Source organism: Schistocerca americana, chromosome 5, assembly GCF_021461395.2.
Source record: "Schistocerca americana isolate TAMUIC-IGC-003095 chromosome 5, iqSchAmer2.1, whole genome shotgun sequence".
Lineage (NCBI taxonomy): Eukaryota > Metazoa > Arthropoda > Insecta > Orthoptera > Acrididae > Schistocerca > Schistocerca americana.
Window position 1 is genome coordinate 601,767,890 of NC_060123.1, and position 14,392 is coordinate 601,782,281.

Here is a 14,392-nt window from a genome sequence, read left to right on the forward strand (position 1 = left end):
CAGAAGTTGCCGTGGGCAGTAGTAGTTCTGAGGTTGCCGTAGTTAGTGCTTGTTGAGAGGATGTCAATAGCAGTACTGGTTGTGAGCATGTCGTGTGCAGTTGTTCAGATGGGCTAGACAGCCAATGCTGTTCGAATGGGAATGTTGTAATGATCAGAGTGTATTTTTCGTCAATATACATGAAGATAAAAAAATATTTTTTTATTTTTTTTAAATTTCCTAACTAACAATGCCTGTTGGTCATAGGTTCAGTCTACAAAGCATCTGGATTGTGTTCATGTATTAGACTGTAATTCGGGTTTCGATGTGCAATTATAGTATTTCAGTTTTTTTTAATTACTTCAGTGTAAATGGTATTTAAAATATCTTGTCTTATTGAGGAAGAACCGTACCAGATGTGTACGTTGAATCACACTTCCACACACAGAACAGTTACACTTGTGCTTTGTTGTTTCGTAGCTTTTATAGTTGCTGGGACTTAATTAATTAATTGTGTTAACGGAAATTACCTTTCATTCTTTGTTGTTATTGTATGCAGTCAGATTGCGGAGTAATACTAGACAAGGCCAACCGGTTACGAGACTGCGTAACCGGACAGACAGCTACTAAAATTAAAAATTAATTGCATTTATTTAATTAAGCCCCCATGCAGGAGACCAAGAGATGAATAACCAAACAGATCCAGAAGGATGTAGGTTGCAGTAGGTATTGAAAGATGAAGAAGCTTGCACAGGATAGAGTAGCATGGAGAGCTGCCTCAAACTAGTCTCTGGACTGAAGAGCACAACAACAACAACGATAATTACAGTCCGTACTGGACGTGTGTGGGTAGCTGCACCTTCATTACAGCCACCCAGTATAAGTGTGACAGCAGTTACAGGTACATGTGGTACTCACGTCGTCCTTCTCTGGGACCCACCGGGCCAACAGCCCCCACAGCACGCCGAAGCCGACACCACCGAGGATGGATGCGGGGCCCTGTGTGATGCGGAACGCCAGACCACCTGCAACATTGCGTCAGTCCACCAGTACTTGGCAGAATACAGTCCGCCGAACGTTGTGTAAGAAAGGAAAACTTGTGATTTTCGAAGATTTCCTGGTGTACCGAATATTCTATGAGGTTTCGGGGTTGCAGCCGGATCATGTCGACTTCTTGCCACAATATTTCGGCTGGAAACTGTCGAGCCATCTTCAGGTGAGTGTCCGCCAGAGATATTCAACTGAAGATAGCTGGACGTTGCCAGCCGAAATATTGTGGCAAGAAGTTAACATCATCCGGCTGCAATCCTGAAACCTCATAAAAGAAAGGAAAAGCTGTTTTGACGTCTAGGAGGGACAAAAGAAGAACACATATACCTATTTGATCTGTAATGGAAATCAGAATCCACCAATTGGCTATCCATCCGCCTGATTGTCAATTTCAAACCAATTCATCACAGCAGTTATAGCATATGAAAATTAGTTGTGGTAGTTATACACAGAAGGGCCACAGGAACTGGTATAGGCACGCGTATTCAACTACAGGCAGAATGCGGCGCTGAGGTCGGCAACGCCTATATGAGACAACAAGTGTCTGGCGCAGTTGTTACATCGGTTACTGCTGCTACAAGTGCAGGTTATCAAGATATAAGTCAATTTGAACGTTGTAAGTAGGCTGTTTATGTTTTCTCTATGTAAGTAGGCTGTTTATGTTTTCTCTATGTAAGTAGGCTGTTTATGTTTTCTTATTGGCAACGTTACAAGTAGGCTGTTTATGTTTTCTTATTGGCAACGTTACGTAGCGCTCAATATGAAAATCACTGGCTGTGCTGTGTGCAGTCTGTGGCTAGTTTGCATTGTTGTCTGCCATTGTAGTGTTGGGCAGCGGCAGCTGGATGTGAACAGCGCGTAGCGTTGCGCAGTTGGAGGTGAGCCGCCAGCAGTGGTGGATGTGGGGAGAGAGATGGCGGAGATTTGTAATTTGTCATGAACTGATATATATATCATGACTTGTGATGATATCAAGGTAAATACATTGTTCGTTCTCTATTAATATCTTTCATTTGCTAACTATCCCTATCAGTAGTTAGTGCCTTCCATAGTTTGAATCTTTTATTTAGCTGGCAGTAGTGGCGCTCGCTGTATTGCAGTAGCTTGAGCAGCGAAGATTTTTGTGAGGTAAGTGATTTGTGAAAGGTATAGTTTAATGTTAGTCAGGGCCATTCTTTTGCAGGGATCTTTGATAGTCAGATTGCGTTGCGCTAAAAATATTGTATGTCAGTTTAAGCACAGTCTCGTGTAGAATTGTTCAAAGGGTACGTTTCATATGGCGACCCTGCCAGGATACCTCACTGGAATCTTCTGATTTTTCTTGTAGTTTGTGTATTTAGTGTAGCTATTGTTTATTGCTAGCGCGTAATTGTAGAGAGAATCTCCTTTGTAGTTGTAGCCTTTCATTGTTGTACAGTAAAACAGTTGTGGCATGCATATAGATTTGCACCAAGTATTTCGCAGCTGTAATTAACTAGATATTATTTTCAGTGTTATGTTAATGTGTTCTCTTATTTTTGCTCTTCAAATTGTGTTTTTCTGTGTTGTCGTGTGAAATACTGTGACAATAATGGCGTGTGAAAAACGTAATACTAGGCTCCAAAGTAAACTGAGAAATGACAGTGAAGACGAAAGCAGTGTGTTAGCGCCACCGAGTAATGAATTAACTGATGTTCAAAGTAGTAATTTGGTAATTGTGCATAGGGAAATGGAGCGGGCGGCAAACAATGGCGTGGACAGTGAAACAATTAGTGAAGAGGGAAGCATTATCGATCGATCGGTCGGCAACAGCTCGCCTCAGGAATCCGAAATGACAGGACACAATTTCGCAAATACTGTAGATTCAGGTTTTGGGTCATCACCGTTTTCTCAAATAAGTCAAGACACATTTTCTGCTTGTCAAAATGTGAATGTTGTCGGTGCAAATGCACTGCCTAAAAGCGTAGAGAAACAGATTCCAGACACTAATACATTATTATTGCAATTAATGCAACAAATGGAACAAAATCAGAGACAAACACAGCAACAGTTAGACACAGTGGAACAAAATCTCAAAAAGTTAGACACAGTGGAACAAAATCTCAAAAAGTTAGACACAATGGAACAAAATCTTCAAAAGTTAGACACCACACTTGAACAAACACGTGAAGATTTAACTAGTGAGTTACATAACATTGAATCGAAATGTCAAAAAGTCTGTAATGACGTAAAATCACAAATTTGTGAGCATTTCCAACCTATTTTTTCGCGGCATGAAAATGCATTACAGAATCATGAAGCAGCCATAAAAGAACTGCAAACTATTTTTCATGAAAATCACAACACCTTGCAAGCTAAAATTGACTCAGTTGCATCTACCGATTCGGTTACGCAACTTGCAAAAACTCAGGAAAACTTAAAGGTCACAGTAGACACGATTGCAACACAAATGGACACTCTGAAACTTGGTTCAGAAAAACATACAGAGGAAATGATTTCACTATCGGATAAAGTAGCCGAACTTTCAGATCAGTTCACTAACTTATCTACAAAGGTAGATGATGATCTGAATGACACAACACCTGTAGCCTTCACTGACACAGAAGAGTATGAACAAATTAGAAAATTCAAACAAAATCAAAATCAAATCAATACACAGTACAAAAGAGAAATCCGAGAAGTGCAAGATCAGTTGGCACAAGTAGTACAAGAATTACGTATTTTAGAGGACACTCGCGCCCCAATACGGGAAGAGGGACATACAAATACGGAACAGACACAAAATAACAACACAGGGCACTTCGGAAATTGTGAAAGAAATTGGCAAGGCGCATTGGATTTTGAGATGGAACCGCCGAAGCGACGTAACAATGACCGACATGCGACTCGCCGACATGATGATTTTGACTATAAGCTGTTCATTACTACACGTAAATTCAAAACATTTAAGAATTCTGCCAACGACATTCATCCACAAGCATGGCTCCATCAATTCTCTCATTGTTTTCCTCCCAACTGGTCGTTGGAACACAGATTAGAATTTATGTGTGGCTACTTAGAGAATGAACCAGGTGTAAGAATGCGATCGGTCATTCACGATTGTCACAGTGAAGGAGATTTTTATCATGCCTTCCTCTCAGCATATTGGTCTCAAGCTACACAAGACCGGGTAAAATATAGCATCATAATGATGAAACATTTCGAACAATCTGAATTTTCCAGTCTTGTGAAATATTTTGAAGACATGTTGCACAAGAATCAATACCTGTCAAACCCATACAGCCCCTCAGAATTCATCCGCATTTGCTTACTCAAATTACCTGAACATTTACGGCATATTATTTTAGCAGGACGTTGCAAAGACGACATTGAAGCATTTCAGGGACTGTTACAAGAATTAGAAATTGACACTGACAATCGCGGAACGCGAAACCAGGAACACAACAATTACAGGTCACATCCGTCACAATTCCGTGACGACAGAAACGATAACTGGACGCGACAAGGCTATTCTCACCACACAAATCGTGACCAAAATAGACACCACCCGTACGACAACCGTTGGCAGAGTAGTAATAATTACAGAGAAAGATCGCATTTCCGTAGTAATGACTATCACAGAGACAATCAGAGAAACAGACAATATGGTAATCAGAACTATTATTATCAAGGGAGACAGAATAATTTCAGACGCAACAGTTCAGCGCGCAGTTACGATTCAGGGAGAAATTCTCCACCATGTGACCGACAAGAAAGAAACTGTGGAATCTACCGACATGACGACAGACGATATAATCGTAACGACAGACCTGAATTGCATCAGAACTGGCGGGATTCAAACAGGGCAGGGCCCTCTCGTCACGGTGAATTTGTAGAAGTTAGGTCTCCAAATCCCAATAACGACGCGCGCCAACAAAGGAACAGACAATGACTCGCACCGCAGGCACCCACGTGCGCCGGCTGGCTCAGAGAAAAATAACATAGACGCTAACCTTGTGAAAAATTCCAGTATTCTTTACCGACGTATACAACATGATAATTGCTTTGAAGTTGAAAGTCTGCGTACTAGGAAGAGTAAAGGATTGCACCACACTTCACATGTAAAACCGTTTATTGAAAGATAATCTGCTTTTAACTTTGTCTTTGTCATAAAACTTTTCACTTCACATTTCTAGTATGCTTTGTCAGACTTAGAATCTGTTAACATACAACAATGTTTGAAGTTAAATATCCAATCAAGAACCAAGAGAACTTACTTAAACAGAAATGACGAATGCATTGTTATAGTGAACAGACGTCACAGTGTGTGTACATTCTTGCTTGTTAGTTGCACGATTATGGAACGACTATAAGGCTTACATACTTAGAACATTTACCAGTACTGCTAATGAGATTTTAATGCAACATTTTGGTTGACCTGAAAATATATTCTGGATTTAAAGTACTTTCTGTGAGATACCAGATGACACAGTGGTTAGTTTATGGGACAGCTACACGATTTATATCACGACGTTACTAATGTGTGACAATTTATATTGTTGCTTTTGTGGAGTATCTGTTTTATATCTGCACAGTTTTTCTGTATTATTCTGGAAAGTAAAACATGTTTTAATAGTAACTTTTGTGAGACAGCCTTTTCCGTAGCACAACAATACGTTACAGCACAGTAATTTCTTCATCACAACAATAAGCGTAATAACTAAGATATCTATACGCAAAGCATTTCACTTTTGTTTATCATGAGGTAAGTACATTGGCTTCTGCAGAACTTAGCTTTTGGAGGACGATAACTACGACACTTCCACAGAGATTATCTTACAACAAGATCCACATTTAGCTCTACAGGACACGCATTTCAGTGATTAATTTTGTACTTAAAACATTTATTTTTAAAGATTTTTGAATTACAAAGAAAGTTTTCCGTGATACATTTCATTCCATTGCTGTAATCTGTAACACCTGAGGGTATAATTACATTAATCCTCAGGGGGGTACACGCTTACTTTGTGTACCATGTGTGTGGCAACCACAAGGAACCCTAGCTAATATGGTATTTGCTTATACAACTTTACACATCAGTACCATATTTCTCTAACACACAAATTACACAGCTATCTAAACTTTTTTTATTACATCAGTGACAGATGTTTACGCAATTATACAGTTGGATAACTTCACACTTATGAAACTGTATTTTGTCTGTACTTTGTAAACTGTTCATATTTTTTCGGAATCATTGTGATACTGTGAGAGCTTTGAATGATGTATTTGGTATGAGATCATGATTTTTAAAGTACGTTTGAGGCAGCTGACACTTTTGACATGAGCAGAGAATTTTTTAGGCTTAGAAATTATTGGAGGAAGTTACGACGATTTTGAGATTTGACTGAGGTGTTATGATGTTATTATTACGACGACGATGTGTATTATGTTGTTGAGGAATGTTTATTATGCTACGTATTTCTCATGATGAAATATTGAAGAAGTGTCGACGAATATGTATATGTATAATGAGGTAAGGAATAATGAGTAGTGTTTAGGGACTCTGATTTATGAAAAGGATGTTGGAAACCAAGAAACGTACTTTAAGAGTTATGAAATGTGTGACTGTATCACAATGCTGACCAATATTTTTTTTGGACACTTATATTTATAGGATTTTGTTTCTACAGATTTGCAACACTAATTCTTGACCTGTGAAATATTTTTATGTGCGACTGTCTCTGTAGCGGAAACTGCTGTCGTAAATATTTCCGTAAGAAAGTTAACGGACCACCTACACATAATGCGTCGTGGGCACCCAGCTGTGTCAGACGCCTGGAGAAAAAGCCATTAGCGCGTGCCTTTCAGAGCACAGGAAAACACCTGGAGAACAAGCCATTAGGGTGTGCCTTTCATCGCTAATGCGACACCCTCGTTACTTGAAAACATATGATTACTCGCACTTTGTGCTAATTGCTGAAATGCTTATGAATTGATGGGAAATATTCGTACATCTGCAAACCTGATAATGACAAGTGTCTTTCTATGAGAGTTGAGAGCTACTGACTTACGAAATGCCACATGACTATTGAATGATGTTTTTATGCTTTGGTTTGCGTAATTGCTTATTTCACTTGATATCTGGTTTCCAGCTGTGTTGCAGCATTGCTTTTATAAAATGAAATGCATTTGCTAATGTGAACACTTTCTGTCAACAGATCTATTAAATAATTATTTTATGATCCACATTCTTTAAAAAAGGAGCACTTGGAAAGGAAAGAACAATAAGAAGGAACTAGTAACTGCATACATAATATTCTTTTCAAGTACATGGTAATATTTCTTTTACAATAAGTTGTTGTGGTGCACCACTTTAACTACATAGATATTAAGATGTGAATATACATTTCCCTTATCTGCATTGTTGTTTTTACTGTATTATTTTTTCTGCTTGAGCTATGTCATGTTTAGATATAAGTTATTGCATTTGCTGTTGCTGTTTGCCAGGCATAGTGCTACTAAATTTCACATTACATTACTCTGTTAAGCCAGTTTTACAACTGATTTTTTTTGTTGCTGCACATTGGCTCATATTAGTTGTAATTTTGCATTTTATCTGTTAATTTAGATTTACGGTAGCTTGCTTTGCAATTTTCCAATTTTTTGGTAATTGCTGTTTATATTAATTGTTATGTGATGCTGCATTGCCTCGTCCCTTAGTTTAGCATCTGAGCTCAGTAGATTTAAGTTAGCTTAAGAGGGGGTAGCCTCTAAGAGAATGAGTTGCGATGAATTGGAAGAAATGCATTGAGAAAACAGGTTTAGGTAGGATTTTCTTGAAAATAAATGTTGAGGTAAGAAATGTGTGAACATATAAATACAGAAAGCATGCTTAGATAGAATTTTCTTGGTGGAAACAAAGGATGAAATAAGAGGAAAGATATATGAAGTTTTGGGTTGGACTGCAGTACCACATGTTACACTGAAAACGAACCCTGTCCTTTCCTATTGGTGTTATCCCACTATGTGTTTGTGCACCCTTGAGTATTTGTTTTCTTCCTGTCACTGTGTAGTTTCATAGAATTTTTTCTTCTTTTAATATTAAGCTACATTCACTATGATGAGGAATACTGTTATCCTCAAATATAATTGGCATTAATAATATGTTATTTACCTTATAAATATGCTTACACATTATTTATTCTGTTTAATGCTCATTTGTGAAGTTGATGTTTCAAAAGTTATTCTGATCTTTTATGTATGTACTCATGTCATAATTCCTGTAACACTGACGTATATGTCTATTTCTATTCTTTTGTAAAGCCTGTACTACAAATGTTATCTGTATTATTATGTTTTTAATTATGTATTTTGTACCTTTGTAATTGTATTCTTATGTTATAAAATTGTAATTGTCACCAGTTCATGACATTATTAACTTGTTAGTTACATTTCACTGCACACGTTTCTGTTGGTCATAGTATGTGGACAATATGTGAGAAGTAGGGACTGTTAGTGTTTGCACGTGTGTTAATGATTCAGCAAGGGACTGGATAACAGCATTGCTGGTTCTAAGGACAATTCCAAAAACGTTGTGAGTGCACAAGTGGTGGTTTATGGACTTGCTATATTCTCCGCAAGACTCTTCAATGGTGAATGTGCACCTGCACAATCGCAACAGATGGCTGCTGGCCATCTCTACAAGGACTACAGTGGGTCTGCACCTCTGGTGGCCCACCAATACCATTATCTCTACAAGGACTACAGTGGGTCTGCATCTTTGATGGCCCACCATTACCATTATCTCTACAAGGACTACAGTGGGTCTGCATCTTTGATGGCCCACCAACGCCATTATTTCTACAAGGACTGCAGTGGGTCTGCGCCTCTGGTGGCCCACCAATACCGTAATCTCTACCAGGACTACAGTGGGTCTGCTCTGTGATGACCTACCTACCAATACTCTTCAAAATTTCGACTGACTCTGCTGTGGGTTTGCTCTGTTGTGGCCCATTACCTGTATGCATATCAAGAGTCAGCACTGTCTTTCCATTGGAAGGACAACACTACTTCTTCAAGACTGCATGGAAATCCACTACTTCTGTGTGCATTGTCTTTTACTGCTCAGACTTTGAGAAAAGAAACGGCAGTTTCACTGTGATGAATGATCAAGACTGTCTTTATAGACTGTGAGAAAATTTGAGCTTTTGACCAACATAATATCAATAAGTGTGTGCATTTGATTTCTTTGTTATTGTAATTACGATGGTGAAAAATTTTAACAAATATGTATTGGCCACTGCCCAAAAATATTTTGTAAAATTTTTTGTGGGGAGCATGGGGGCTATGTAAGTAGGCTGTTTATGTTTTCTCTATGTAAGTAGGCTGTTTATGTTTTCTCTATGTAAGTAGGCTGTTTATGTTTTCTTATTGGCAACGTTACAAGTAGGCTGTTTATGTTTTCTTATTGGCAACGTTACGTAGCGCTCAATATGAAAATCACTGGCTGTGCTGTGTGCAGTCTGTGGCTAGTTTGCATTGTTGTCTGCCATTGTAGTGTTGGGCAGCGGCAGCTGGATGTGAACAGCGCGTAGCGTTGCGCAGTTGGAGGTGAGCCGCCAGCAGTGGTGGATGTGGGGAGAGAGATGGCGGAGATTTGTAATTTGTCATGAACTGATATATATATCATGACTTGTGATGATATCAAGGTAAATACATTGTTCGTTCTCTATTAATATCTTTCATTTGCTAACTATCCCTATCAGTAGTTAGTGCCTTCCATAGTTTGAATCTTTTATTTAGCTGGCAGTAGTGGCGCTCGCTGTATTGCAGTAGCTTGAGCAGCGAAGATTTTTGTGAGGTAAGTGATTTGTGAAAGGTATAGTTTAATGTTAGTCAGGGCCATTCTTTTGCAGGGATCTTTGATAGTCAGATTGCGTTGCGTTAAAAATATTGTATGTCAGTTTAAGCACAGTCTCGTGTAGAATTGTTCAAAGGGTACGTTTCAACGTGGTGTTGTAGTTGGCGCACGAGCAATGGGACACAGCATCTCCGGGGTAGCGATGAAAAGGGGATTTTCCAGTACGACCGTCTCACGGGTGTACCGTGAATGTCAGGAATCCGGTAGAGCATCAAATCTTCGATATCGCTACGACCGGAAAAAGATCCTGCATAAACGGGATCAACGACGACTGAAGAGAATCATTCAGTGTGACAGACGTGCAACCCTTCCGCAAATTGCTGCAGATTTCAATGCTGGGTCATCAACAAGTGTCAGCGCGCGAACCATTCAACGAAAAATCATCGATATGGGCTTTCGGAGCCGAACGCCCACTCGTGTACTCTTGATTACTGCACGACACAAGGCTTTACGCCTCGCCTCGGCCCGTCAACACCGACATTGGACTGTTGATGACTGGAAACATGTTGCCTGGTCGAACGAGTCTCGTTTCATGTTGTATCGAGTGGATGGACGTGTATGGGTATTGAGACAACCTCATGAATCCGTGGACCCTGCGTGTCAGCAGGGAACTGCTGATGCTGGTGGAGGCTCTGTAATGGTGTGGGGCGTGTGCAGTTTGAGTGATATGGAACCCCTGATAGTCTAGATACGTCTCCGACAGGTGACACGTACATAAGCATCCTGTCTGATCACCTGTATCCATTCATGTCCACTGTGCTTTCCGACAGATTTCGGCAATTCCAGCAAGACAATACGACACCGCACACATCCAGAATTGCTACAGACTGGTCCAGGGATACTCTTCTGAGCCGCCAAAGTCCACAGACGTGAACATCATTGAGCATATCTGGGATGCCTTGCAACGTGCTCTGCAGAAGAGATCTCCACCCCCTCGTACTCAGAGACTTATGGACAGTCCTACAGGATTCATGGTGTCAGTTCCCTCCAGCACTAATTCAGACATTAGACGAGTGCATGCCACGTCGTGTTGCGGCACATCTGTGTACTCACGGGGGCCCTACACGATATTAAACAGATGTACCAGTTTGTTTCGCTCTTCAGTGTGTATTTGCATACCATCACTATGGGTAGTTTTTTTTTGTTATTCCATTGGGATGAAAGCACTTTTCCTTTTCTACATGCAGTCACTTCTACTTACCAGACTCTTGTTACTCAAACTAATTAGCATAGCCTTTCTTAAGTTCGTTGACAACTGCACTGTACGGTTTGAATCTACAGATCTTCGTTAGGAGGTCTATCACTTAAAAAGCGGTGTAATTATTGATTATTGGTATACAATATTCTTCATTGTGGATAACGATAACTGTCACATGAGTGCATGGACGACGACGTTGAAAATCTGGTGGTAAGTGTGGTTAAAATAGTTAACCATTTACAAACCTTCACTAATACGGAAAAAACATGGGAGATATACATACGGCAACAAGCACACGCCGCCGGCAGCTGTGGACGAGCGGTTCTAGGCGCTTCAGCCCGGAACCGCGCTGCTGCTACGGTCGCAGGTTCGAATCCTGCGATCCTGCCATTTTTTAAGTTGTGCTCTTAGATTCCTGTCAGACCACACACTCGGAAATTGCTACATGTCAGAAAAAAATGGTGAATTATTTGTAACAAGAAAAAGTACGAAAGTCACTGTCAGTTGGTTCATGCACAGCAATTTCATCTTTCATTTGTCAAACATATGGAAGTCACGAAATCGAAGACACTCATTACTGAGCAAAGCACGCTCTTACGTGTAAACAACAACGAATATTTCAGAAAAATGCTTAACTTCGACGACCAACGGAGTCTCAGAATGTGCTACAAACAGAAAGTGGAAAAAATATTTTCGTACCCAGCGGTATGCGAACCTACGACCTTTCACACAGCGGTCTGTTGCCTTACCCACTTTTTTTTTTTTTTTGTCGATCTCAATTTTTTTGTTGCATTTGTTTGGGGGGGCGGACGTCCCATGACATCCATTGAAGTTCGTCTTTGAAACATTCAGTCAGTTTTCTTTTTATAACACACGGCACCTAACCCTGTAACCGAACACGCTGAGCTACCGTACCGGCTTCCACTGGGCTACTAGAACTCGCCTGCCTTCTGCACTTTATTCCACATAATTCCAGTCAACAGAGACGCAGGCTGACTTCATTGCCAAATGATGCAGCAGTAAGCCGTAAATGCCTGAAATTTTGAAAGGTTTCCTCTTTCATGCTACACAAAATTGCTTTGCATTGTTACGTAAAAGTTTTAAATGCGTTTCGATAATTAATACATAAATCACTTGCGGAAAAAATTATGCGAAGTCACTAGTAATTTCAGCTCACACTCATGCTATATATGTACGCAGGGCCGACCTTTTGAAATTTAATGATTTTTTTAAACTCCTAACTACATAAAAATACATATTTACATAATAATAACAAGTATTTTGTAAGAATATTGACCGAAACTGTTTTTTTTATGTTACAATCATTCACAGTAACAACAATACAAAACCATATTTCTAACAAAGGAAAATTGTAGGTTATGAACTCCCAGGCGCATCCTGGTGATTCTTCAGTAACACAATCACTAAATCTGAAGCTAAAACCGCTCAATATGTCTAAGATAAGGAATTCTAGATGTAAATAAATCACACCGAACCGAACGAGAGAGCCATACCGAAATCTAAAACATCTCGGTACCGAATCAGATTTTCACTCTGCAGCGGAGTGTGCGCTGATACGAAACTTCCTGGCTCATTTAAACTATTTGCCGGACCGAGACTTTCGAACTCGGGACCTTTGCCTTTCGCGGGCAAGTGCTCTACCATCTGAGCTACCCATGCACGACTCACGACTTGTCCTCACATCTTCACAGAAGTTTCTGTGAAGTTTGGATGGTAGGAGATAAGGTACTGAGAGAAGTGAAGCTGTGAGGACAGGTCGTGAGTCGTGCTTGGGTAGCTCAGATGGTAGAGCACTTGCCCGCGAAAGGCGAAGGTCCCGAGTTCGAATCTCAGTCCGGCACACAGTTTTAATCTGCCACGAAATTCCTCTCGGTACAGTTGTCGAAAAATCTGCGCGAGTACGATCGGTAACAGGTCTGAGAAGCTTACAGAATAGCAACTTCAGATAAAGAACAGAAAATGACGTCACTACCAAGGCTAAGCTACTGCACCGATCGGTATGAACGATACAGATTAGCGCCACAGCGAGTGCTTTCCAGGTTAAATGTGCCGGTAAAGCTGTTGCCCCCTATCATCGCTGAGTCGATATTCGCTCAATGCACAGCATAAAACGTACCCCCCTCGTTATCGTACCTGACTATACTCGAGACAGCTTTTCTTCTGACCCACGTGAAACAAAATCCAATGTTGTTCCAGCAAACATGGAAGAATACGTAGATCAGGGCTTCACGACATACGTGCTCGCAGAGCAAGCTGTGAGCAGCAAGGCGCGAGCACGGAGCAGCGCAGCAGCGCGAGCACGCTACCCCCACTACCGGACCAGAGCGGAGAGTGGGGACAGTCACGTGGGGCACACAACAGCTGCCGCCAGTCAATGTAAATCCGCGGCCACCTGCAGGGATATCACTCACGAATTATTACTGCGACAAATGAAACAAATAAAGGAGAATGTACACATGCCACAAAATTTTATTAGCTTAGTGTATGCCTCTACATTCGCATTAATTTGTGAACTGTTACACAATAAAAGGTGTCACTGAAGTGTGGGATTCTCGGTTATCTTGCACTTTTTGCCCTTTACAATTGCGTCTATGTTCGGGGTAATTGTTCTTGTGCATTTTAGGCGCAGCGTGCAGTTTAAATTTCGATCAGACAATGCGTTTCTCAAGCGCGTCTTGTTACATTTCATTGCAGAGAACAGTTCTTCACAAACATACGTGGAGCCGAACATTGATATTATTGTAGCTGCCAGTTTGTGCAAAACGAGGAAATCTATCCTGAGGGAAGTGTCTGTAGAATTCCAAAATGTTTTTCTTGTTCTGAAATTTGTCTCTGTATTCTCTGTCACACTGCAGGTCAATAAATTCTTGCTGCAGCTCAGGACGAATCTCTTAAATATGCGCTGAATATGGAGAGAACAGATCAAAATCACTGTCTAGTGCTGTCAGATCTTGAAAGCGCTGATCAACTTAACTATGTGAATGACGTTCACAGTCTTTGTGGACATCTTGCATGGATGATAATTTCGGAAAAGGCCCGCATCTCGTGGTCGTGCGGTAGCGTTCTCGCTTCCCACGCCCGGGTTCCCGGGTTCGATTCCCGGCGGGGTCAGGGATTTTCTCTGCCTCGTGATGGCTGGGTGTTGTGTGCTGTCCTTAGGTTAGTTAGGTTTAAGTAGTTCTAAGTTCTAGGGGACTGATGACCATAGATGTTAAGTCCCATAGTGCTCAGAGCCATTTTTATAATTTCGGAAAATGAGCTAG

The 14,392-nt window shown here is 40.6% G+C and overlaps 1 protein-coding gene across 1 annotated transcript in view; it reads right to left on the bottom strand.

The window, feature by feature from the left end:
* LOC124616576 (sodium/hydrogen exchanger 9B2-like) overlaps positions 1-14,392 on the bottom strand; it is a 275,126-nt gene that overhangs the window by 216,477 nt on the left and 44,257 nt on the right. Inside the window, exon 6 of the mRNA XM_047144896.1 lies at positions 898-1,004. Within this exon, the coding sequence (XP_047000852.1) occupies positions 898-1,004 (107 nt within the window). The remainder of the gene's footprint in view (positions 1-897; positions 1,005-14,392) is intronic.